Source organism: Heptranchias perlo, chromosome 1 (genome assembly GCF_035084215.1).
Source record: "Heptranchias perlo isolate sHepPer1 chromosome 1, sHepPer1.hap1, whole genome shotgun sequence".
Taxonomy (NCBI): Eukaryota; Metazoa; Chordata; class Chondrichthyes; order Hexanchiformes; family Hexanchidae; genus Heptranchias; species Heptranchias perlo.
Genome location: NC_090325.1, coordinates 21,531,460 through 21,558,508, shown reverse-complemented (window position 1 = coordinate 21,558,508; position 27,049 = coordinate 21,531,460). Strand labels below are relative to the sequence as shown.

General features: G+C 42.4%; 1 protein-coding gene across 5 annotated transcripts in view; it reads right to left on the bottom strand.

Annotated features, from left to right (window-relative positions):
* Window positions 1-9,579: 9,579 nt before the first annotated feature.
* The window catches only part of LOC137320273 (receptor-type tyrosine-protein phosphatase alpha), a 258,755-nt gene continuing 241,285 nt past the window's right edge, over window positions 9,580-27,049 (bottom strand). For all 5 annotated transcript variants that reach the window (XM_067982065.1, XM_067982061.1, XM_067982066.1 and 2 more), the window contains 6 exons: window positions 22,621-22,697; window positions 21,418-21,552; window positions 20,706-20,831; window positions 17,451-17,602; window positions 16,262-16,397; window positions 9,580-11,561 (listed from right to left, as the gene is read on the bottom strand). In XM_067982065.1, the coding sequence (XP_067838166.1) occupies window positions 11,487-11,561; window positions 16,262-16,397; window positions 17,451-17,602; window positions 20,706-20,831; window positions 21,418-21,552; window positions 22,621-22,697 (701 nt within the window). In that variant the 3' untranslated portion in view covers window positions 9,580-11,486. The remainder of the gene's footprint in view (window positions 11,562-16,261; window positions 16,398-17,450; window positions 17,603-20,705; window positions 20,832-21,417; window positions 21,553-22,620; window positions 22,698-27,049) is intronic.

The window sequence follows — 27,049 nt, the reverse complement described above, 5'->3', positions numbered from 1 at the left end:
CACAGAAGCCAGTCTTCAGCCAATTTGATTCACTCCACATGATATAAAGAAACGGCTGAGTGCACTGGATGCAGCAAAGACTATGGGCCCCGACAACATCCCAGCTGTAGTGCTGAAGACTTGTGCTCCAGAACTAGCTGCGCCTATAGCCAAGCTGTTCCAGTACAGCTACTACATTGGTATATACCCGACAATGTGGAAAATTGCCCAGGTATGTCCTGTCCACAAAAAGCAGGACAAATCCAATCCGGCCAATTACTGCCCCATCAGTCTACTCTCAATCATCAGCAAAGTGATGGAAGGTGTCGTCGACAGTGCTATCAAGCGGCACTTACTCACCAATAACCTGCTCACCGATGCTCAGTTTGGGTTCCGCCAGGATCACTCGGCTCCAGACCTCATTACAGCCTTGGTCCAAACATGGGCAAAAGAGCTGATTTCGAGAGGTGTGGTGAGAGTGACTGCCCTTGACATCAAGGCAGCATTTGACCGAGTGTGGCACCAAGAAGCCCTAGTAAAATTGGGAATCAGAGGGAAAACTCTCCAGTGGCTGGAGTCATACCTAGCACAAAGGAAGATGGTAGTGGTTGTTGGTGGCCAATCATCTCAGCCCCAGGACATTGCTGCAGGAGTTCCTCAGGGCAGTGTCCTAGGCCCAACCATCTTCAGCTGCTTCATCAATGACCTTCCCTCCATCATAAGGTCAGAAATGGGGATGTTCGCTGACGATTGCACAATGTTCAGTTCCATTCGCAATCCCTCAGATAATGAAGTAGTGTGAGCCCGCATGCAGCAAGACCTGGACAACATCCAGGCTTGGGCTCATAAGTGGCAAGTAACATTCGCGCCAGACAAGTGCCAGGCAATGACCATCTCCAACGAGAGAGTCTAACCACCTCCCCTTGACATTCAACGGCATTACCATCACCGAATCCCCTACCATCAACATCCTGGGGGTCACCATTGACCAGAAACTTAACTGGACCAGCCATATAAATACTGTGGCTACAAGAGCAGGTCAGAGGCTGGGTATTCTGCGGCGAGTGACTCACCTCCTGACTCCCGAAAGCCTTTCCACCATCTACAAGGCACAAGTCAGGAGTGTGATGGAATACTCTCCACTTGCCTGGATGAGTGCAGCTCCATTAACGCTCAACACCATCCAGGACAAAGCAGCCCGCTTGATTGGCAGCCCATCCACCACCCTAAACATTCAATCCCTTCACCACCGGCGCACAGTGGCTGCAGTGTGTACCATCCACAGGATGCACTGCAGCAACTCGCCAAGGCTTCTTCGACAGCACCTCCCAAACCCGCGACCTCTACCACCTAGAAGGACAAGAGCAGCAGGCACATGGGAACAACCCCACCTGCACGTTCCCCTCCAAGTCTCACACCATCCCGACTTGGAAATATATCGCCGTTCCTTCATCATTGCTGGGTCAAAATCCTAACAGCACTGTGGGAGAACCTTCACCACATGGACTGCAGCGGTTCAAGAAGGTGGCTCACCACCACCTTCTCAAAGGCAATTAGGGATGGGCAATAATTGCCGGCCTCACGAGCGACGCCCACATCGCATGAACGAATAATAAAAAAAATGTGAAATCATCCACTTTGGTAGGAAGAATAAAAAATTGAAAATATTATATAAATGGAGAAAGACTACAGAAAGCTGCAGTACAGAGGGATTTGGGTGTCCTCGTACATGAAACACAAAAAGTTAGCATACAGGTGCAGGCAGGTAATTGGGAAGGCAAATGGAATATTGGCCTTTATTTCAAGGGGGATGAAGTATAAAAGTAGGGAAGTCTTGCTACAACTGTACAGGGTGCTGGTGAGACCACACCTGGAGTACTGCGTACAGTTTTGGTCCCCTTATTTAAGGAAGGGCATACTTGCATTGGAGGCAGCTCAGAAAAGGTTCACTGGGTTGATTCCGGGTATGGAAGGATATTCTTATGAGGAAAGATTGAGCAGGTTGGGCCTATATTCACTGGAGTTTAGAAGAATGAGAGGAGATCTTATTGAAACATATAAGGTTCTGAGGGGGCTTGACAGGGCAAATGCTGAGGGGATGTTTCCCCTTATAGGGGAATCTAGAACTAGGGGGCATAGTTTCAGAATAAGGGGTCGCCCATTTAAGACAGAGATGAGGAGAAATTTCTTCTCTGAGAGGGTTGTGAATCTTTGGAATTCTTTGTCCTAAAGTGCGGTGGAGGCTGAGTCATTGAATACATTCAAGGCTGAGTTAGACAAATTTTTGATCAGCAAGGGAGTCAAAGGATATGGGGAAAAGGCGGGAAAGTAGCCAGAATCAGATCAGCCATGATGTCATTGAATGGCGGAGCAGGTTTGAGGGGCTAATTGGCCTACACCTGCTCCTATCTCTTATGTTCTTAAGGGAGTACACAATAAATGGGAGGCTAGAGGTGTAGAGGAAGTGAGGGACCTTGGAGTGCATGTCCACAGATCCCTGAAGGTAGCAGGATAAGTAGCTAAGGTGGTTAAGAAGGCATATGGAATACATTCCTTTACTAACCGAGGCATAGAATATAAAAGCAGGGATGTTATGCTAGAACTTTATAAAACACTGGTTAGGCCACGGCTTGAGTACTGCGCACAGTTCTGGTCACCACATTATAGGAAGCATGTAATTGCACTAGAGAGGGTACAGAGGAGATTGATGAGGATGTTGCCAGGACTGGAGAATTTTAGCTATGAGGAAAGATTGGATAGGCTGGGGTTATTTCCTTTAGAACAGAGGAGGCTGAGGGGTGATTTAATTGAGGTCTATAAAATTATGTAGGGCCTAGATAGAGTGGACAGGAATGACCTATTTCCCTTAGCAGAGAGGTCAATAACCAGGGGGCATAGATTTAAAGTAATTGGTAGAAGGATTAGAGGGGAGCTGAGGAGAAAGTTTTTTCACCCAGAGGGTGGTGGTGTTTGGAACTCACTGCCTGAAAGGGTGGGAGAGGCAGAAACCCTCAACTCATTCAAAATGTACCTGGATGTGCACCTGAAGTGCCATAACCTACAGGGCTACAGACCAAGTGCTGGAAAGTGGGATCAGGCGGGGTGGCTCATTTTCAGCTGGCGCGGACACGATGGGCCGAATGGCCTCCTTCTGTGCCGTAAATTTTCTGATTCTATTCTATGATTCTAAGAGGATATTTCCAGTTATAGGAACTTAGTAAAGTACAGAGAAGGGACAAAAGGCACAATGTGATTTGATTCTTTAACTTGGGGAAATATATTTTTATTCCCACATGATAAAAATTTGACATTTAACTTAGGGGGATCTTTGACCTAATAAGAAACACTAGGCATAAACCATGGCTTTATAAAGAATAATTTATTCCATACCAGAAACATACATTAGAATTAAACAATATCTACAGTTCACACACAATTTAGAATTGATTTTAACAAAAAAACCCTTCTGACTCTAAAATGCGTACCTTTATTAGAAAACAGAGGCCTATCCTATACGAAACCGTTAATGAAAGTTTTACGTATACTTAAGGTTGGCTCAGGCTGAGGTGTGTTGAGGCCTTTTAGATATCTCGATGCCCACTGATATGGTATAGCACATGGTTTCTTCTCATTGTGCTGGGAGTAATCTGGAAGAAGCAGCGAGGCAGAGAGTGAGCTTCCTCCACATGGTCATTTTTATAATGCCCTTCTTTTGGAAACACACCACTGGGTGTGGTTCCTATGGTGATCTGTTGTTGTTTTGTATCAACCATGAGGTGTGACTCAGTAGCCATTTTTGCTTCAGCTGGGGCCAATTTTAACCTTTGATACAAAACTTTCATTTATTATATGTATATTTACTACACCATATTGAACTCCATCTGCCCTAAGCTTTTCCCCCACTCACTTAATCTGTCCGTGTCCCTTTGTAACTTCCTGCTCCCACCAAAACAACTTAATATGGCTCTATTTGGTGAGTATGCAGTCTCTACAGAATTCATGAGAGAAGAGGACATTTCCAATTATAGGAACATAGTGAAGTACAGAATTGGAAGAGACTTTGCAGTCCATTTGGTCAGTCCAAAAAACTAATACCTGTCAATTGTCCGCTCCCTCAAATATCTATCCAATTCTCCCTTAAATGTTACCTATCTGCCTCCCTGTCCATTCCACATTTTCATTACCCTCTGCATAAAGTAGCGAAATCTAAACTGTCTGTGTACCTTGCCGCTTCATTGCTTAAGTCTGTATCCTCTGGGTCTACAGTTTGCACTAATCAACATATTATTGGGGTTCAAATTCTCTATTCCCCTAAGAATCATGAATAATACCTCGCTTGATTCTTCTCCAGGGTAAACAATTTCTGGCTTTTCAACCTGTTCATTATTTCAGAAGCCTTAAAATTTCAGGGCACAATTTCAAAATTTGCAGATGACTCAAAACTTGGAAGTGTAGTAAACAGTGAGGAGGATAGTAATAGACTTCAAGAGGACGTAGACAGGCTGGTGGAATAGGCGGACATGTGGCAGATGAAATTTAATGCAAAAAAGTGCAAAATGATACATTTTGGTAGGACAAATGAGGAGAGGCAATATAAACTAAAGGGTACAATTCTAAAAGGGGGTGCAGGGACAGAGAAATCTGGGGATATATGTGCACAAATCGTTGAAGGCGGCAGGGCAGGTTGAGAAAGCGGTTAAAAAAGCATACGGGATCCTGGGCTTTATAAATAGAGGCATAAAGTACAAAAGCAAGGAAGTTATATTGAACCTTTATAAAACACTGGTTCGGCCACAACTGGAGTATTGTGTCCAGTTCTGGGCACCGCACTTTAGGAAAGATGGGAAGTCCTTAGAGAGGGTGCAGAAGAGATTTACTAGAATGGTTCCAGGGATCAGCGGCTTCAGTTACGTGATTGGACTGGAGAAGCTGGGGTTGTTCTCCTTAGAGCAGAAAAGGTTGAGAGATTGATAGAAGTATTCAAAATCATAAAGGGACTAGACAGAGTAGATAGAGAGAAACTGTTCCCATTGATGGAAGGGTCAAGAACCAGAGGACACAGATTGAAGGTGATTGGCAAAAGAACCAAAGGTGACATGAGGAAAAACGTTTTTTTACGCAGCGAATGGTTAAGATCTGGAATGCACTGCCCGAGGGGGTGGAGGAGGCAGATTCAATCATGGCTTTCAAAAGGGAATTGGATAAATACTTGAAGGGAAAAAATTTGCAGGGCTACGGGGAAAGGATGGGGGAGTGGGACTAGCTGGATTGCTCTTGCAGAGAACCGGCACAGGCTCGACGGGCCGAATGGCCTCCTTCCATGCTGTAACAATTTGTGATTCTATATTAGTTTGGTTGCCCTTTTCTGCACTGGCTCCAATGCCTGTAGCATGGCCATCAGAACTTTACACGGTAATCCATTGTTCATTTCGGTGAGCTACCCATCAATTACCCCAGATCCTGTGTCTGCCATATAGTTCATATTCTCACTATTTATTTTCCTTCCCTAGTCTTTGCATTTATCCACACATCAACTCTTCTTTACCACCTATTGAGATTCCTCTGTATTTGGTTTGCCTGTTATTTCTTGATTCCCCACCCCAAAAATTTGGTGTCATCTGTAAACTTCAGTTTTGTTTCTGTCCTCAGTTGCAAATCAATTATATACACTTTAAATAGCATGGCCATAACACTGATCTCAATGGCACCTAACCAGTGAGCTCTTACCATGTCAACACAACTCAATTCTCAACCACCCTTTCATGTTCTATGTCAGGCATTCTGTGTCAGGACAACAACTACTTGCATTTATAAAGCACCTTTAACGTAGTAAAACATTCCCAGGAAGTTTCCTTTAACGTAGTAAAACGTCCCAAGGACACAAGCATAGGAAGGTGTACACAATGTTTGCAATTGCTGGGGGAGGGAATGGATCGTCAGGTTTGTGTACAAACTTACAACTGATCCAGGATCCTATGTTCCATTCCATCAATTAACCCATGAATATTGATGCCACTTTAATCTCTGTATGCTCTTTGTGAATGAAAACTTGATTACTGCAATGCTTTCTTCTCTAGACTTCAGCTCATCCAAAACTCTGATGCCTGTATCTTATCTCACACAAGTCACAAACACCCATCGTCACTGACAAATAGGCCCCCGTTCCTCCAGTAATTCTAATTTAAAACTCTCATCCTGTGTTTAAATCTTTCCATGGCATCTCCCCTCTCCCACCCCCACCCCGAGCTCTCCATTCCACTGACACCAGCCTTATATCCATCCCATCTCTTCCCTTTGTCTCACTATTGGCATCCATGCGTTCAGCTGCTTAGGACCCAGTCTGGAATTCACTCTCTAACCCCCTCAGTCTCTCCATCTCCATCTCCTCCTTTAAGATGTTCCTTAAAACTCACCTCTGACTAGGCTTATGGTCATCCTTCATAATCTTTCCTTCTCTGGCTTGTCATCTGTTTTCGTTATGCCTCTGTGGTTAACAGTGCTCTTTCGATGAAAGCTGTTGTTGAAATATTTACTTCTGGTCTAATTGCTTTAATATCTTGCAAGATAACTTAAAACTGCAACTCAGATTAAAGAAAATAACTCCTCCGAGTGATTTAAAAATTGAAGACCCTCCAATGGCAGGAAGCTGGGGGACACAGACTCCTCCATCACCATCAGTATGTCCTGTTCCATCAGCAGGACAGACCCAGCAGAGGTAGGGACGCAGTGGTATACAGTTGGGTGGAAGTGGCCCTGAACATATGAAAAATTACGAACAGGAAAAGATCGACTGGTCCATCCTGCTTGCCCACACAATTGTGATGTCTCGTGCATCACAATACATACACCCCCCACATGGAAACCATGCAATCTCCTGGGATAGGTTGAAAAAAACTCAGGACAATTAGGGGAAAAAAAATCTGGAAAATTCCTCTCCTAGCCCCTTAGCTGATCAAAATTAGTCCAGGAAACCACTCTGGCCCTGATTAATGTTATACGGTACCTACCTCTTGTACGAGGTGATCTCCAGTCCAGACAGAAATAGATCCAGCTCTTATTTGAAGGAATTCAGCGAATCAACATTAACATGAGCTGGCAGCCTGTTCCACGTCGAGTATCCTCCGGGTAAAGAATCATAGAATCTTACAGCGAAGGAGGCCGTTATTCAGCCCATCATGCCTGTGCCATCTCCTAACAGCTAATCTAGTTCCCAAAAGGAGGAGGAAGCTCCATAAACACCTCCTTCCTCAGTGGTGGCAGAGCATGTGAGTGCGAAAGACAAGGCTGAAGCGTTCGCAACCATCTTAAGGCAGAAGTGCCGAGTGGCTGCTCCTTCTCTGCCTCCTCCCGAGATCCCCACCATCACAGATGCCAGTCTTCAGCCAATTCGATTCACTCCACATGATATCAAGAAATGGCCGAGTGCATTGCACACAGAAAAGGCTACAGGACCTGACAACACCATGGCTGTAGTGCAAAAGACCTGTGCTCCAGAACTAGCCATGCAGGACAAATCCATCTTATAGAATTTATAGCGCATCTCGACCAATTACCGCCTATCAGCCTGCTCTCAATCATCAGCAAAGTGATGGAAGATGTTGTCGACAGTGCTATCAAGCGGAACTTACCATTAACCTGCTCACCGATGCTCACTTTGGGTTCCGCCAGGACCACGCGGCTCCAGACCTCATTACAGCCTTGGTCCAAACATGGAACAAAAGTGCTGAATTCCAGAGGTGAGGTCCAGAGTGACTGCCCTTGACATCAAGGCAGCATTTGACCCAGTGTGGCATCAAGGAGCTCTAGTAAAACTGAAGTCATTGAGGATCAGGGGGAAAACTCTCCAGTGGCTGGAGTCATACCAAGCACAAAGGAAGATGGTTGTGGTTGTTGAAGGCCAATTATCCACACCTCAGGAAACTGCTGCAGGAGTTCGTAGGCTCAACTACCTTCAACTGCTTCATCAATGACATTCCCTCCATTATAAGATCAGAAGTGGGGCTGTTCACTGATAATTGCAGTGTTCAGCATCATTCCCAAATCCTCATATAATGAAGCAGTCCATGCCCACATGCTGCAAGACCTGGACAACATCCAGGCTTGGGCTGATAAGTATCATTCATGCCACACAGTATCAGGCAATCACCATCACCGAGAGAGAGCATAACCACCTCCCCTTGATATTCAATGGCATTACCATTGTCAAGTCCCCCACCATCAACATCCCGTGGGTCGTCATTAACCAAAAACTGAACTGGACCAACCACATAAATGCTGTGGCTACTAGGGGAGATCAGAAGCTGGGTATTCTGCAGTGAGTGACTCATCTCATGACTCCCCAAACCATCTCTACCACCTACAAGGCACACGTCAGGAGCGTGATGCAATCCAATCCACTTGCCTGGATTCAGCTTAAACATCCACTCTCTCCACCAATGCGTACTGTGGCTACGGTGTGTACTATCTACAGGATACACTGCAGCAACTCCCCAAAGCTTCTTCGGCAGGACCTCTGAAACCTGGGATTTCCACAACCTAATGGAACAAGGGCAGCAGGTGCATGGGAACACCATCACCTCCAAGTTCCAAACCATCCTGACTTGGGTCACCGTCGCTGGGTCAAAATTGCGGAACCTCCTACTTAACAGCATTGTGGTAAAGGAGTACCCTCACCACATGGACTAAAGTGGTTCAAGAAGGTGGTCCACCACTACCTTCTCAAGGGCAACTTGTGATGTACAATCAATGCTGGCGTTGCCCATATCCCGAGAATGAAAAAAAACTGAAAGGAAGATGCATATTCTCCTTTGGTTTATGCAAACGACCAGCGGTGGCTTAGGAAACAGGCCAGTTCCAGAACTTTTATTCATAAAGCTTTAGGGTTGACTGGTGATTCAAAAAAAGCATCTCTAGCATCTCAGCATGTTTGCTGAAGGGCACTTAATGGAAGTGGTTCCATTAAACTACAGATCTAAGACTTGAAATCCTGGCACAAAGCAAAACATCTTTGGCAACAGACCTTCCATCAAATCCAACCAATGCAGCTTCCTTCTGCTGAAAAATCATTCATGGACTACAAAATTGCAGGAGTGCTGGGTCCCTGGCATTTGCTGTTGTGACTCTGGCCAACCTGCTTAGTGAACTTGAAACACAGCCACCATTATTTGGATGACTACCTGTCCAGTAAATCCAGATAAAGTAATTTTAAGGGGAGAAAATGTTCTCATTTTATATGGGTTAGCTTCTCAAACTTTGGTTAGTTTCTGAATACCCTGATGGAATATGTGAGCAGGGAGTAATGAACACCTTCAACTTACATTTTGGTACTTAGTGCAAACAATTCAGTCAGTGCCAATGGATAGGAATCGAAGTGTTTTGTGTTTGAAGTAAGTCGGTTGTCTTTAACAGCATAAATGGTGGAAAATTTGGAAAGATATGGGAACGCATCCTTGATACCAGATTCAAGAAGTCTTAGCCCTACACAGTAGGTCTGAGAGTGGTCAAAAACCTCCACGATAACTACCAAATAAAACTGGTCTGGTTTTCCAGTTTGTATCGATTCATTCACTCAAAGCAAAAAAAATAAAGAAACAAATGAACTTTTTTTTTGTAATGAGCACATTTATTCTGATTATAGCTTTAGCTTAGCCATTGTCCCAAAATACCAAAGTTTCAAGAGTCAGGGATTCAGTGAATATGTATTTACACTAGTGTGGTCAGTGATATTAGAATTACTGAAGGTAGGCAGCTGACATTAAATCCATTCAACATATAGTAAATTACCATATTCTATCTACTGAATGCACTATAAAGAACTTGGTAAACAGTTGTGTCATGTTTTTCAAATGTGACATGAGCAAAAACTCAAATAACTTAATGGGACTGTGCACTATATGTCATACAGGTCATTGTACAAGCTGGTGTAAGCTATTTTATCCAAATATTGACCAACTTTGCTTCACCTCAAATTATCTGGCAATGAGTGCTCCTAAACTACTAAAAGATAAACTTAAAAATAAAATTAAAAAATCCACCAAATTTTCTCCTTCGTCATAAAAAAATAAATACAGGTTAAGAAACTGCAGTTATTTGTACATTTTAAGAAAAAATATAATTGTTAGGAGCGAATGATAAACCAAAGACATTTACATTTATCAACTACAGCTTTTTAAAAAATTATCAATTTTAAAACTTAATGGAGATTTTTTTAAACCATGTAATCTAAATAGTTAATTTTTGGTCCAGATTAGACACATAAATGCTACACTGAATCACTGAAGTTAATTGTTTTCTTTTCTCTGTGCAAGTTACTAATATTATTAAGCTCCATTTTTGCACAAAGGCAGTGTGTTAACTTGGTAAAAGTTGGGAAATGGGGCAGCTCTGTCTAAAAGATGATGATGGTAAATCCCAGGCAAATCTTTCACATTTTAGAAACATCCAACAGGGTATTTCACTTACTTTTCTACTTATTAAGACAAAAGCTCAAACAAGTAGATTTTAAGAACATATATAACAGATAATTCAAAACCCTTCAAGTTACAGCTCATATGTACAGTACACAGTGGCTATGGTTAAAGAGTATTCTTTTATATTGTCCTATCAAGACTGTATTTCCAAATTTATTACTCGAAATCCACACATCTTTTAACTTGTATAGAACTTTATAACAAGTCCCATGTATTTTTGATGCACAAGAAAAAAATTAGAGAGATGTGTTAATTTTACAAGACCAAAGTTACATATAATTGAACCTGGACATTACACAGATTTTGGGATATGTGAAAAATAATGCAGGTAGGATATCCAGTACTTTTCAGTTCAGCCTGCGTAGGCTCACAAAAAAAAAAGCTTTTTTTAAAAGCAGTATTTTCTTATTGTATTCCCTTTACAGGTCTGCATTTCTACAATATAGTAGCACGGTTAAGCGTTTCTGTAATCGCTTTGCCTTTCTACACAACTCCATAATGGAAAGTACTGCTTCTACCTCAAATTTGATAAATAAAATGTACGACATTGAAAATATAAAGTGTACAATTACAAAGTTGTTAAATGCCTGAGAAAGAGAATGGTCCAAGTGAAAGGTATCATGTCTAAATGGCACTGGTCAATTAATGACAGCAGGGTATTCCAAACTTGATTATTTATCAAAGTTGAAATAAAAGAAAGCACTGGCAATGACGAACTGGATTCAAGGGCATCAAATGATCAATGCCACAGGTTTTGTGGTCATCTGACTACTTTTTTTTAACCCTGTCCTACCCTCTTTGAATTCAATGAATACCTTTCCAAGCAGCTACTAAATAAATTTGATCAACATCAATCAGAACAACTGGCTACACCAATAAAACTGCTGAAATGAGACTAATATGCTAACCATCTGCTACATATAAAATCTCTAGCTAATATGAAGCCTATGGTACCAACCTCTAAAACCAATAAGATATGTACACAGGTTTGGGTATATTAACAAATAGAATATTACAAAATATTACGAAGGCATTTTTTCACTTGAAGTTAGCATAATCCGAAAATGCATCAATGTACTCTTGCACGACCTTGTAGCAGAATTCATACTGTTCCTGTAAAAGGAAATAAAAATTATTAGTCCTAGTTACAGTTCAAAGATATTTTTAACTACAACAAAAATATTCGGCATCTCAGTTTTTGAAATATTTTGGCCTACAAATCTCGAGCAAAAACACCAAAATAGAGCAGATCTGTGCTATGCCATCCCCCAGTGATTTATTAATTATGTCGCAGAATGGAGGGACAGTGGTTCCATCAAATTCCACTAAATTCTCAGCTGTTGCTGCAGGGAGGTAGCAAGTGGAGGATTAGTGCTTCTCCACCAATGCAGGTGGAAAGGAGGGAGCAGAATCTGTTAAAAAAAAAAAAGCCCAGATCTATTTTTGTGCACAACTCCTAATGGCTAGCTTGGCACAGCATCAGCAGAGGCCCAAGAGCTTTTCAATTACAAGAGGTGCATAGTTCAGAAAGGCATTTTATTGGGAGATGAAGGGAGTGGGGCAGGGTGGTGGGTCCCATAGAAACATTGGGTCTTATTCTCAAAAATTGGCAGAATTCCCTTATTCCTTGATAAGGTGTCTCACATTAGGTTTGCTACAAAAATGTGGGCATATTCTATAAGAGAAAGTGTAGCAGCATGGATAGAAAACTGGTTGATGAATAAGGAACAATATGTTAGGATCCCTAGGTATGTCTTGGATTAGTGAAGGGTTGCAATTGATGTGCTGCAACAGTCAGTAATGGTTCTACTTTTGTTCTCGATATGATATAGATATATAAATAAATGAATAGGTTTCAGACATAGGGAGCTGGACATCAAAAGTAACAAGACAGAAAAGTAGGGGCAAATGGCAAAAAAACAGTAAAATATTTAAAACATTATGTGGACAAGGTGAATAGGCAGATATATATGGCAGATGCAATTTAATGTGGAGAAGTGTGAGTTAACGTATTTTGGAAGAAATGGGTGTGTACACATTCAATAGAAGGACACTGAAGGGTCCGAATGAACAGCGACTCAAGGATTTAAATGCATAATTCCTTAAAAGTGCAAATTCAGGTAGATAAAGCAATAAAAAAAAGCTAATATGGGTTTTATAAATAGAGGCAGAGTATGAGAGCAAAGAGGTAATGATAAATTTGTATAAGAGAATGGTGAGGCCACAGAGAACAGTGTGCAGTTTTAGGCACCTTATTATAGAAAGCACCTTATGCACAGTACTGACGGAATGCAGCATCGTCAGAGGTGTGTACTTCATATGAGATATTGGGCCATAATTTGATGTGGCAGGGTATCTAACGGCATCTGCCATTAGTTAGACTTGCCCTTGCACATTTAGGTTTTTAAAATTGCTGAAAGTGCGAGCTGATAACGTCGCAGCGAGGCAAACCGGGCATCTGGGATCTGAGTGAACAGGGCAAGCAACTGTGTATCTCGTTAACCAACCAGATTGAAGGATTATGAAACAAACGATGCAAGGACTGAGAAGGAAGTTTAAATTAGAGTGGGTGAATTCAATGTCAAATCAGGTACAGAAAGAGAAATAACGAGAGGGAAAGAAAGATTGGATTAAGAGAGAGAGAGAAAAAAAGAGACAGAAAGAAAAAGTTAAAATCTAACATTTTTAGAATCACCAACAATTAAAATCTGAAGGAATGAGACTCCTCACTTGTAATAGTTAATTTTCAGTGCCAGAGAGGTTGACTGACAGTAATGAACTCTTATGTCATTAAAAGGGTACTTAGACTGAAATGTACAAGACCTAACTTTCCTTGGTGAATTTAGTTCGTATCTACCACACAAATACAGCAACTTCACACCATTCAATGCATTTCAACCGTGAGGCAGACAGCGAGATGCTGTTTTCGTGAAGCTAACAGTGGAGCGGTGCAACTCGGACAACAATTTTTGGATATGCACTGCCCCACGCCTGAAGTTGCTGTATCATTTGCGCATAAATAACAGCGAGCATCATTAGCCTCACCCTTATTTTGACAGCAAATTATGGGCCATTAAACCGAGGTCCTGTTTGTCTGGTCCAGTGTTTTAGCTGGACATTAAAGACCTTGTAGCACTACTCGAAGAGCAGGGAGCTAGCCAGATGTTCTGGCAAACGTTCGTGTCTCAACCACCATGACTAACAAAAATAGATTAACTATTCAATCATTTCAATGCAATTTATTGGACATTGCTGTGAACAAAATGGCTGCCCCATTCGCTTAACTAACATTAGTCAATGCACTTCAAGGTAATTAATTGTATGCGAAGTGTTTTGGGTTGTTTCTGGGAGATTTGATAAGACGCTATGGGGGGGAAAAATTGGATAAGGGCAGTTTTTGGGTGCAGGTAGCGTGATGTGCCATTACTCCGCGTCCAATGCCCCCTGCGCGGGCAGGACACAAGTTTCAGCCGGCCCGAGGAGTCACCTGCAATCAGCGTTCCATTCCGGGCCTTGCATGTGGAATCAATGCAATTTGCACTTTCCACCACCAGAGGGAGTTCAATCTCTTAAAGGGAGGATGTTTCTTAGAAATGTGTTAAAGGTAGCTGGTACCTGTTATTTGCTAAAAATAACAGTCTACTGTCTGCACGGGGTCTGAACGGAGATCAGACATCGCACACGTAAAACAGAGATGCAGGTCCCATCCCTATGTTTACACACTGATGAGTTATGTTAAGATGTGGAGATGCCGGTGATGGACTGGGGTTGACAATTGTAAACAATTTTACAACACCAAGTTATAGTCCAGCAATTTTATTTTAAATTCACAAGCTTTCGGAGGCTACCTCCTTCCTCAGGTGAACGATGTGGACCACATCGTTCACCTGAGGAAGGAGGTAGCCTCCGAAAGCTTGTGAATTTAAAATAAAATTGCTGGACTATAACTTGGTGTTGTAAAATTGTTTACAAGAGTTATGTTAAAACATTGAATAAAGGCTGCGCACTACTAAATCCCACATCCTCCAATCTGCACGCCAGACCTCTCCAATCTGCCGATCTGAGTTGGTACCAGGCCTGCGAGAACGCGTGCACCAAGGTTCTGTGCTGATGCACTGGAGACGCTGGTGCAAGAGGTAGACAGAAGGAGGGACATCCTATATCCACGAAGCAGGGGGGAGGGGGGGCGGGGGAAAGAGGCCCTCTAGATGTATATCCAAAAGGCAGTGGGAGGCAGCGGGGGACGAAGTCAATTCCAGACGCACAGCATCATGAACATGGATGCAGTGCAGGAAGAAGTTCAATGCGTTGACAAGAGTGGTCAAGGTGAGTGAGGTCAACTGTCACGTGGCGTCTCCTACCAACTGCACCACACACTACACCCCCCATCACCCACATAACAACAAACTCTTTCCATCAGTGCTCAACTCTTCCAACCAGGTGCTTCCACTCACCCTTACACATTACCACTGTTTCAAGCTGCCCACTCACAACTCACAGGCCACAGACACCGGCAGCTATTCAACCATGACAGGCACACCACCCAGACATACGTCCCACTTTCTTGCAGGAGAAGGCGGCACATATCAGGAGGCAGCAAGTGGCAGTGGCATTTAGCCCCTCGACCTGTTCCAGCATTCAATGAGATCATGGTGGACCTGTGACCTAACTCCTTATACCCGCCTTAGCCCCATATCCTTTAATACCCTTGGTTCACAGAAATCTATCAATCTCAGATTTAACATTCACAAGTGAGCTAGCATCAACTGCCACCTGCAGAAGAGCGTTCCAAATGTCACCCAACCTTTGCGTGTAGAAGCATTTCCTAACTTCACTCCTGCATGTCCTGGCTCTAAATGTTGGGCTATGTCCCCGCGTCCTAGTATTCAAGTCTAGGAGACCTCCAAGAACAGTTACAAATGTCTCGGCAGCCAGAAGCAATAATCCAGCCACTAACCTGTAAATCCTGCATGGTCCTTTTAAATAGCGCTGGTGGGGGGTTCTCCAGGCACTCTAAGGCACGTTCTGATGTTCGGGGTTAAGCGCTAAATCCCAAAATGGTGTCTATCATTTTAAATCAGCGTTGCACACTGATTGAAGCCATTTTCTCCCTACTTTACATGATTCCAGCATTTGTTATCTGCGCCTGCGCTAACTCCTATACCAAGATGGCGTCTGGCACACGTCACGCTAGAAATGTGCGTGCGCATCCAAGACGCCATCTTGGATGTCAGAGAGTCCGTGTAGTGCCGAAACAACGCTACACGGCCCAATTTAGCGCCCTATAAATGAAAGACCTTTCTTTTCTTACTCTCGAGGGAGGTCTTAAGTTAACTCATGAATCCTGCATTCTGTAGTTGCTCCAATTATTATTACAGTATAATACCTGTGGGGTAACAGCAACAAAAAAGCATAACACAACTTTCAAGAATATAATGGGCTGGTACCCATTTAAGCTTAATTTGACTTGCAGATAGAAATACTGGTCCACTGTAATCAAGGTTGGCTTTAAATTCGCAATAAAGTTCGCCACTGCATGTTGCTCCTTATTGTTTATAGGAAAAGTGGCCTCTACATGCTGATGAACACTAAAGTGGACATAAGGCATTAAGGAAAGCTAGTTTTACGGTTGAGTTCTTTTAATCTGGAAGATGTTTATTCCAATATAAGCTGATTATGTGAGCACAAAAATGTGAAGCTAAAATTTCTGCTGTGCAATACACCCATAGGTATTGAAATATCTAAGATATACTTTGTGTCTCAGACTGGATTAAATCAGCACTGAAAATACCCTTTTAGTTCACAGTACTTACCAGCGTCTGAACCATATGTGGCCTCTGTAGCCGTAGACTCTTTACTGTCTGAAACACATCCAGGATGCCCTCAGCTTTTACTCTTTCCAGGACAGTACTCAGGGCACAGAATGTTCCTGTTCTTCCAGCTCCAGCACTGTGGGTACATGTCAGTTTGCATTATAAATGTGGGCGTAGAAATTCACAATGAAAATATAAAAACGATGTATGACTTTAAAAAAGGGACTGAATTACTCTGAGCCCTAGTCCAATTGTCCCCCACCTCTAACTCTACTTCAAGTGAAGAATACACTCTTGACTCTCCGTGTGCATCTCCATGGATGAGCGACTAATATATGCGTTGATTACCTGTGGCACTGCAAACAGTATATCAGAAATGATGTTCTCTCTCTTATTTGAGATTTATCTTTGTCTTACTGCTGTGTGTGTCTCTTCTCCTCTGGTTCTCTCTATTTCTCTCTCCCCATGACTTTTTTCTTCTCTCTCTGCCCTCTTCTACTTCTCTGTCACTTTTCCTTTCTTTCAGGTGAGATATGGTGGGTGGCGTGGCATTGTGTGGCAACGCCTATAGGCTGCATTTGGGTTGGCAGCTGCAAGGTAAATGTGGCCCTAAGCAGCTCCCTTCTCATTCCCTCTCCCATTCATGTGCAACGCCCCAACTCCTCACTTCCATCATGTCGCAAACCCCTTCTCCTTTGAATTACTGGCTTAACCCCTGTATCTCCCCTCCCCCTTAGTCCATTGGCACTCTCCACATCCTCAATCCTCCATTCACTAGCCCCACTCCCACTTGCTCTCCCCCAGGGCAGGTGGCAAAAGGACAGAGGCCCTCCCTCACCCTCATTCAGTTTTTCTCTACCCCTACATTTATATCTGTTGCCTTCAAAGAGGTTTTGCTTCTTTACAAAATTCAACTTAAAAAATCACATTAGAATATGGAAAGAAACTGTCTATCTGACTATCTCTCTCCCCCTCATCTCAAAGATGTCAGAAATTAGAATCACTGTCTCACAAGTATAAGCAGTGACCTTTACTGATTGTAAAAAACAAATGCAAGCTCAAATATTGCAGAATCTTGTGCTTTGGTACCCAGGAACACACCTACAATTCTCAACATGGCAGCGAAGTCTCTCATCATTTGACTGAAAGATGTTATTTGCAGCGCACAGTTAAGTAGTTTGTGACTTACCTGCAATGCACTGTGATTGGGTGGTTCCCTGACTGCTGCTGCTGCTTCTGCACTGCTGCAATCAGGTTGATCATTCCTTTTCCATCTGCAGGAATTCCCACCTCAGGCCAGCCATGAAAATGGAACTGTCTGATCTGTCGAATTTTGTTTTCCTTGAGGAAAAACCATAGATTGAAGTACAGTAGATCTTTTGATTGGTAACGCTCCTGTGAAGCGCCTTGGAACATTTTACTACATTAAATAAATACAAGTTGTGTTGTATTTCTGCGCTGGGTAAATCTCCCAAAAAAACAGCTGCCAACTATTAAGCTGCTTATGCTGAAACATTTTAACAGGCTGACACCCAAGAATGAAATAGTTTTAAAATTAAGAACTAAATTTTTTGTTTAGAAATAAATCATCAGGCTGTATTCATGCTTTGAATTTTGTAAAAGTTGGATGAGTTTGTAATGTGAATGGGGCTGAAATACCACACCCCCTTCCTGCGCACTCCCACCGCAACTCTCTGAAAGGATCGGAACCCAGATGTGCCAGGTCCAGGTTTATGCCGCCAGTAACTGTAAGTCTTTGCCTCTGTCTGCCCCTTACATCATCCGCATTAGAGGGCAAGGCCGAAGACAGGTCCCTCTGGCTGGGAGTTTCCTAGCCTCCAGCCTCCCAGGGATTTGATGTTGAGGTGGCGACTGATACTCCTTGAGAAGAGGCACACCAGCAAATACCCAGGCTGAAGTGAGCCTCAACTGGGGTTCTGGTCCTGGGGGTCGGAGCCAAGAGCCCCATGGAAAGATTATACAATTTTTAAAAAATTAATATATACAGGCTCCCTTTGCCTTCTTTCTGGGGCAGCAGGCGTCAGATTTTTCGACCTCTTTGGGACGTTGGGTACCCAAGGTATGCCTGCCATGGGTACTTAAATTCTGGTGGGTTAGCGCTAGAATCATAGAATCATAGAAGTTTACAACATGGAAACAGGCCCTTCGGCCCAACATGTCCATGTCGCCCAGTTTATACCACTAAGCTAGTCCCAGTTGCCTGCACTTGGCCCATATCCCTCTATACCCATCTTACCCATGTAACTGTCCAAATGCTTTTTAAAAGACAAAATTGTACCCGCCTCTACTACTGCCTCTGGCAGCTCGTTCCAGACACTCACCACCCTTTGAGTGAAAAAATTGCCCCTCTGAACCCTTTTGTATCTCTCCCCTCTCACCATAAATCTATGTCTCCTCGTTACAGACTCCCCTACCTTTGGGAAAAGATTTTGACTATCTACCTTATCTATGCCCCTCATTATTTTATAGACTTCTATAAGATCACCCCGAAACCTCCTACTCTCCAGGGAAAAAAGTCTCAGTCTTTCCAACCTCTCCCTATAAGTCAAACCATCAAGTCCCGGTAGCATCCTAGTAAATCTTTTCTGCACTCTTTCTAGTTTAATAATATCCTTTCTATAATAGGGTGACCAGAACTGTACACAGTATTCCAAGTGTGGCCGTACTAATGTCTTGTACAACTTCAACAAGACATCCCAACTCCTGTATTCAATGTTCTGACCAATGAAACCAAGCATGCTGAATGCCTTCTTCACCACCCTATCCACCTGTGACTCCACTTTCAAGGAGCTATGAACCTGTACTCCTAGATCTCTTTGTTCTATAACTCTCCCCAACGCCCTACCATTAACGGAGTAGGACTGCTAGAGATTCCTGGCAGGCGCAACCACAGCATAATTGTAAGGATCACCCTGAGGATTTTTGGGGCCAATGGTTTATCAGATGAACAAGTAAATTAAACTATTATTTTTCACTATTATCTGTTATGTTGAATATCTATTGTCCTTCTTCAACAATATTCAAATGATATAACAATGACTTTCACCGCAGTGAACACCAAAAAAAATCCTAAAAGGTATATATAGTCCAGCCTCACTACAGAACTCTTATGTATAAAAATGCAGCATTGTGCTGGTTTCTAATCTTAAAATTATATCAGTCCTTCTTACATTTAGTTTAATTGGTTTTAGAAGAGTCAGTTTAATATTTTGCATTGAAGCTGGAAGACTAGAAAGTTAATTTCTACACCTGAAAGTCAAGTACTTTTGAGGCAAACTGCTAGAATATATAGTACTTCTGAAAGGCATCAGAAAGAACTTGTATAATTAAAAAAAAACATATGCATTAGCCATATACCTTGTCCTTGACCATTAATGGTTATGCAGTATTCCAGAATGCTGGATACATCCTTTCAGAAGTGCTGCATTGTCATTCTGAAACACCGCACACCAACGTGGTTGGTAAGGAACTGCAAAATATCTCAAGTCTATTTTTATGAAGGAATAGATAGTTGTATATGTTGATGACACTAAGTTAGGAGGCACATTATGTTTTGTAGATGGGAGCAGGAAGTTACAATGGGATACAGACAGATTAAATGAGTGGGCAAAACTATGTCAAATAGTGTTCAACGAGGGAAAGTGTGAGGTCATCCACTTTAGATCTAAGAAAGAAAAATCAGAATATTTTCTTAATGGTAAGAGACTAGGAGCTATGGAGGAGCAAAGGGATTTAGGTGTCCATGTATACAAATCACTAAAAGCTAGTGCACAGGTACAAAAAAAGAACAAAAAGGTTAATGGAATGTTGGCCTTTATCTCAAGAGTTTTGGAATTCATGTGAGGAAGTGATGCTTCAGTTGTACAGAGCCCTGGTCAGACCTCATCTGGAGTATTACCGTCAGCCTTCAGTTTAAAGCACCGAACATCAAGAAAGATATACTGGTTTAGAAAGGGTACAACGCAGATTCACCAGAATGATTCCAAAATGTAAAGGATTAAATTATGAGGACAGTTTGCATAAATTTGGCTTGTACTCCCTTGAGTTTAGAAGGTTGAGGGGTGATCTGGCCCCAAAGCCAAAGAAGGACTACAAATAATGATAACTGTATACATCTTTGCAGTATAGGTATGGTAACAAGCTACTGTGCAAAATAATATAGTTTCATTTTTGTAATTAGCACAGCCACTTGGAAGGGGAGGGAGGAGGAAAGGTAAGATGTGTCCCTCCCCCAGTTTTTTCATTTCCCAGCTGCTCCAAACCCCATAACTGCACCCAGTGCCGCCTTCCCCAACTCAATATGTAGTTGTGCCTCTGATTGGTGTTCTAATTTTTTCTATTCCAATACTTGCTGGCAGGAATTGCTTTGTTTTTAAAATGCTCTAGATATAGTGATATTAAACACCACAATATTAAAGCTTACCCTTGTGTTAGTTACTAGCAGATCACGCACCGTGTAACTTTCACTCTCCTCTTCCTTCTTTATTTCAATAGCAATATCACCATAAGAAACAGATCCTTCAGATGGCCAATATTGTGCACATTTCTCCTGTAAAGATATACAGAAAAATTAATATAAAAGAAGAATTCAAAAGCATGTGATCCACTTAACCAAACCTCCTGGTTTCTGCCTACAGGATGACTTAGTTTAGCATGTACCAGTTGAGCCCAGCCATCACAGCAATGGATTTGTTACAACTGGCCTCAATCCCTGGAATCATCTGGGCTGGGGAATCTGAGTTTGTGCTTGTTATTCAGCAACACCTGCTTGAAGTATGCATGTGTGTACAGGATAAGGCTCAACCCCTGCAGTTGAATACCACACCACTCAACATCCAGAATGGCCACTTGGGAGTGAAGTGGAACAATACTTCATCATGAGTTACCTCAGCATTCAGGAGTAGTGAGATAAGGGAAGAAAAGCAAAGGGAGAAAGGGACACACATATTCAAAACATATTTCGAACTGTTGATAGGAGGATTGCTGCACTGTTATATTTTCCAACAACTTGTATACAGAAAGCACCATTTAAGAATCATCATCTGATTGGTCATGCATTATAAAGTTGTCAAGTTCTCTGTTTTGATCTAGGTACATGTGTCAAAGTCTTTGGCAGAAAGATGTGCCTGACATACCTGGCCTCTTTCTTCCAACTCTGTTAACATAACAATGGAACAAGATTTCCATTCCCAGATCATTCTCCAGAAATCTTCTATAGTATGCTGAAGAGGTCCCTGGCTGGCTATGTACGAGTCTTTCTGTCGATATCCCTAGGAACATAAATTAAGCAACTTTATAGTAGTATATTGGAAATAAAGTGTTTCCCTGTATCCAGCCCAATTTTTAATTTCAATAAAAAAAGCTTCTCAGCATGATAAACCTAATAGTTTAGAATCATGTTCAATTATTTACATGAGCAATTTTGTGCATAGGGAAGATCTAAAGAAACCACTTAGAAGTTATAACTTGCAAAATCTTCATTTTTATGCAAAAGTGTTAATTGATTGCTTTGTACAATATTTATGATTTAACAGTCAACACCAAAGAGCAAACCTTCTCCACGAGGGGGATTTCAAATAATGCTATTGTTAGGTAAATCTGATTGTGAATTATTAGTGCACACCATGCTGTTGGAGAAGAATTTCAATTCTCAGCCTTTTGTTCTTGACAATTTAATTTCAATTAAATGTTATCTGCATAATTTCTATAAGGAAATAAGTATTTGCAAACTCCTAAGTTTATGAAGTGTGACTTTCTTGGGCCCAAAATCTGACCCACATGTATATTTTTAGATAACGTATCTGCAGTATCAAGATATATTTTTTTAAAAATCAAATTAATTTTCTAAAGACAACTTCATAAAATCATGCCACACGTCACATTTTCAATAATAAACAATTTTGGTAGATGGGACCTCAAATCTTGTACTTTCAGAGTTCATTGATTGTATCGGCAATTTGTTGAAATATTTGCATTTCTAATCAGCATAACTTTGTACATTTCTAAATGCTAGTGTCGACAAAAGGAGTAATTCTACATAGATGGACTAAAGATTAAATAGAGGACCCTGTGGTAATAATTTCCCTAAATAAACATAAGTGTAGACTACATGCAGATAGAAAAAAAGAGCTTACTTCTTTTACTTACACTTTTCAACTATCAAGTGCACAATTACTACAAACCAAAGTTAGAACAGGATTCTCCTGATTTCCAACATCCTGCTTGCAGTAAATTTGATTTAAAATATGGATAAAAACCCTATTGATCATGATTAATTGAAAACTTGCTTTTACCATGCTTAGCAATATACAATGAATAGCTCATTTCTGAAGACTTACATCGATGAACGATGCATTCACATAATCTGTATTCTCTTCACCTCTCTTTACAGGAATGATGACTCGGTTAAACTCATCTGAAATTACATGACAAAAAAAATGTAGTGTTACTGCAACATGCATTGAACTCACGGCAATCCAACCAATATGGATGTTTCCTTTACAAATGTTCTTATTTTATTCGTTCATGGGATGTGGGCATCGGTGGTGAGGCCAGCATTTATTGCCCATCCCTAATTGCCCTTGAGAAGGTGGTGGTGAGCCGCCTTCTTGAACCGCTGCAGTCCGTGTGGTGAAGGTTCTCCAATAGTGCAGTTAGGAAGGGAGTTCCAAGATTTTGACCCAGCGACGATGAAGGAACAGCGATATTTTTCCAAGTCGGGATGGTGTGTGACTTGGAGGGAAACGTGCAGGTGGTGTTGTTTCCATGTGCCTGCTGCCCTTGTCCTTCTAGGTGGTAGAGGTCGCGGGTTTGGGAGGTGCTGTCGAAGAAGCCTTGGCGAGTTGCTGCAGTGCGTCCTGTGGATGGTACACACTGCAGCCACGGTGCGCCAGTGGTGAAGGGAGTGAATGTTTAGGGTGGTGGATGGGGTGCCAATCAAGCGGGCTGCTTTGTCCTGCAGCAATGTCCTGGGGCTGAGATGATTGGCCTCCAACAACCACTACCATCTTCCTTTGTGCTAGGTTTGACTCCAGCCACTGGAGAGTTTTCCCCGATTCCCACTGACTTCAATTTTACTAGGGCTCCTTGGTGCCACACTCGGTCAAATGCTGCCTTGATGTCAAGGGCAGTCACTCTCACCTCACCTCTGGAATTCAGCTCTTATGTCCAAAAAGCTTGGTCTGTTTGGACCAAGGCTGTAATGAGGTCTGGAGCTGAGTGGTCCTGGCGGAACCCACACTGAGCATTGGTGAGCAGGTTATTGGTGAGTAAGTGCTGCTTGACAGCACTGTCGACGACACCATCCATCACTTTGCTGATGATTGAGAGTAGACTGATGGGGCAGTAAATGGCCGGATTGGATTTGTCCTGCTTTTTGTGGACAGGACATACCTGGGCAATTTTCCACATTGTCAGGTAGATTCCAGTGTTGTAACTGTGCTCGTTCTGGTGCACAAGCCTTCAGCACTACAGCCGGGATGTTGTCGGGGCCCATAGTCTTTGCTGCACCCAGTGCACTCAGCTGTTTCTTGATATCACGTGGAGTGAATCGAATTGGCTGAAGACTGGCCTCTGTGATGGTGGGGATATCGGGAGGAGGCCGAGATGGATCATCCACTCGGCACTTCTGGCTGAAGATGGTTGCAAACGCTTCAGCCTTGTCTTTTGCACTCACATGCTGGACTCCGCCATCATTGAGGATGGGGATGTTTACAGAGCCTCCTCCTCCCGTTAGTTGTTTAATTGTCCACCACCATTCACGATTGGATGTGGCAGGACTGCAGAGCTTTGATCTGATCCATTGGTTGTGGAATCGCTTAGCTCTGTCTATAGCATGTTGCTTCCGTTGTTTAGCATTCATGTAGTCCTGAGTTGTAGCTTCACCAGGTTGGCCCCTCATTTTTAGGTATGCCTGGTGCTGCTCCTGGCATGCTCTTTTACACTCCTCATTGAACCAGGGTTGATCCCCTGGCTTGTTGGCAATGGTAGAGTGAGGAATATGCCGGGCCATGAGGTTAGATTGTGCTAGAATACAATTCTCTCAATTCTTAACACTATCATCTCCAAAGTCTGAGAGCATGATTCAGAGACACAGTAATGCCCGCTAGATTTGCCAGGCTTATTCAGGTTCAACACTTCCAACTGACCTCATCTCATTAAATACAGTATTTATTGTTCTCAACTGTAGTAACATTATTTATAGTGAATATTATAATATCCTATTCACTTTTAAAGGAAAATAAATGCTGTTGTTGATATTATCATTTGCTTAATAGTGAATGGAAACAGTGATCTACTATTTAGTCCCAAAAGCAGTAAAACAGGTAAATGTAAACAGTAGTTGCAATCACTATGCATTGATACATTCTGACACTACTTTAAAAAAAAATAATTACAGGTGGTTGTAGAAATGTTCTAGCATAATGACTCATTGCCAGGTAAATGTCACAAAGTTTTCTTCCTCTCTCAAAGAGTCTTAACCCCACCCAGCAACTCTCTGATGTCCCAACTAAGATCAAGAACTTAAGAGTGGGAGAGTGCAGGGAGAACCACCATCCGACCATTCTGTAGTCCAGCAGTTGGGCACTGCACTGAACCACCATATGTGCTTTCTTTTTAGAACACAGGGAAAGAAAGGAACATAATCAAATAGCAAAGATGACCAAAAAGACCATGAAAAGCACAAAAGCATGGAAATAGAGACCATAACTGGAGAAAAAGTAAGTGTAATGCAAACCAAACATAGGGTACAACACGACAGAGAACAGGAACGTAAATTAGGAAGAACAAACAATGAGAAAGATTCACAAGCAGAAAAACAATTACCCACGGACATGTGGGCATGACTGTCACAGAAATGGACATTCATAAGTTGTTCATGTTGCATTTAAACCAAGGCACATTCAAGAGGAAGTAAAAAAAATCTCATGACACTATTTGAAGATAACTGAAGTGCATAAGGTGCAGCCACTTTTTAATGTAGGCAAATGCAGCAGCCAAGTTGCACACAGGTCCCAGGTCCCACATACAGCAAATGAGACAAATAACCAGTTAATCCATTTTGAGGCATTGGCTGAGGGATAAATGTTGACCAGGACACTGGAAGGACTTCCCTAATCATCTTCAAATAGTGGCAAGAGATTTTTTACATCCACCTGAGTAAGCCAATGTGTTTTTTTTAATTCATTCATGGAATGTGGGCATTGCTGGCAAGGCCAGCATTTATTGTCCTTGAGAAGGTGGTGGTGAGCCGCCTTCTTGAACCGCTGCAGTCCGTGTGGTGAAGGCACTCCCACAGTGCTGTTAGGTAGGGAGTCCCAGGATTTTGACCCAGCGACAATGAAGGAATGGCAATATATTTCCAAGTCAGGACAGTGTGAGACTTGGAGGGGAACATGTAGGTGATGGTGTTCCCATGTGCCTGCTGCCCTTGTCCTTCTAGGTGGTAGAGGTTGCAGATTTGGGAGGTGCTGTCGAAGAAGCCTTGGCGAGTTGCAGCAGTGCATCTTGTAGACCCTAACACCTCATCTAACCACGTGGTAGTCCCTTAGTATTGCACTGAAGCGTCAGCTCAGATTATGTTTACAAGTCTGTTGTAAGGTTTGAACCCACAATCTTCTGACATAATAGCCAAGTTGATATTTAAAAGTGCTGAACCACCACTCACCCCACCCCCCAACAGTCACCTTTGTTACATTTAGTACCATGATATTAATATATGCAGATCACTCTCTATGGAATAAATTGTTCACGCAGTCCGGTAAAGCCATACAATAAAATAATGATGCAAAATTAAATTGGTGTATTTAGAATCATAAATGGTTACGGCACCGAAGCAGGTCCCATCAAGTCCATGCTGACTCTCCGCAAAAGCAATCCAGCTAGTCCCACTCCCCCGCCCTACCACCGTAGCCCTGCAAATTTATTCCAAGTACTTATCCAATTCCCTTTTGAAAGCCATGATTGAATCTGCCTCCACCACTCAGGCAGTGCATTCCAGATCACAGCCACTCGCTGTGTAAACAAAACATTTTCCTCATGTCACCTTTGGTTCTTTTGCCCATTATCTTAAATCTCTATCCTCTGGTTCTTGACCCCTCTGCCAAAGGGAACAGTTTCTCTCTATCTACTCTGTACAGACCCTTCATGATTCTGAATACCTCTATCAAATCTCCTCTCAAACTTCTCTGCTCGAAGGAGAACCACCCCAGCTTCTCCAGTCTATGCATGCAACTGAAGTCCCTCATACCTGGAATCATTCCAGTAAATCTCTTCTGCACCCTCTAAGGCCTTCACATCTTTCCTAAAGTGCGGTGCCCAGAACTGGACACAATACTCCTGTTGTGGCCAAACCAGTGTTTTATAAAGGTTCATCATAACCTCCTTGCTTTTGAACACTATGCCTCTATTTATAAAGCCCAGGATCTCGTATGCTTTCAAAACTGCTTCCTCAACCTGCCCTTCCACCTTCAACTATTTGTGCACATATACACCCAGATCTCTGTTCCTGCACCCCTTTGAGAATTGTACCCCTTAGTTTATATTGCCTCTCCTCGCTCTTCCTACCGAAATGTATTAATTCATACTTTTCTACGTTGAATTTCATGTGTCACATGTCCGCCCATTCCACCAGCCTGTCTATGTCCTCTTGAAGTCTATCAGTATCCTCACCGTTCACTACCCTTCCAAGTTTTGTGTCATCTGCAAAATTTGAAATTGTGCCCTGTACACCCAAGTCCAAGTCATTAATATACATCAAAAAAAAGC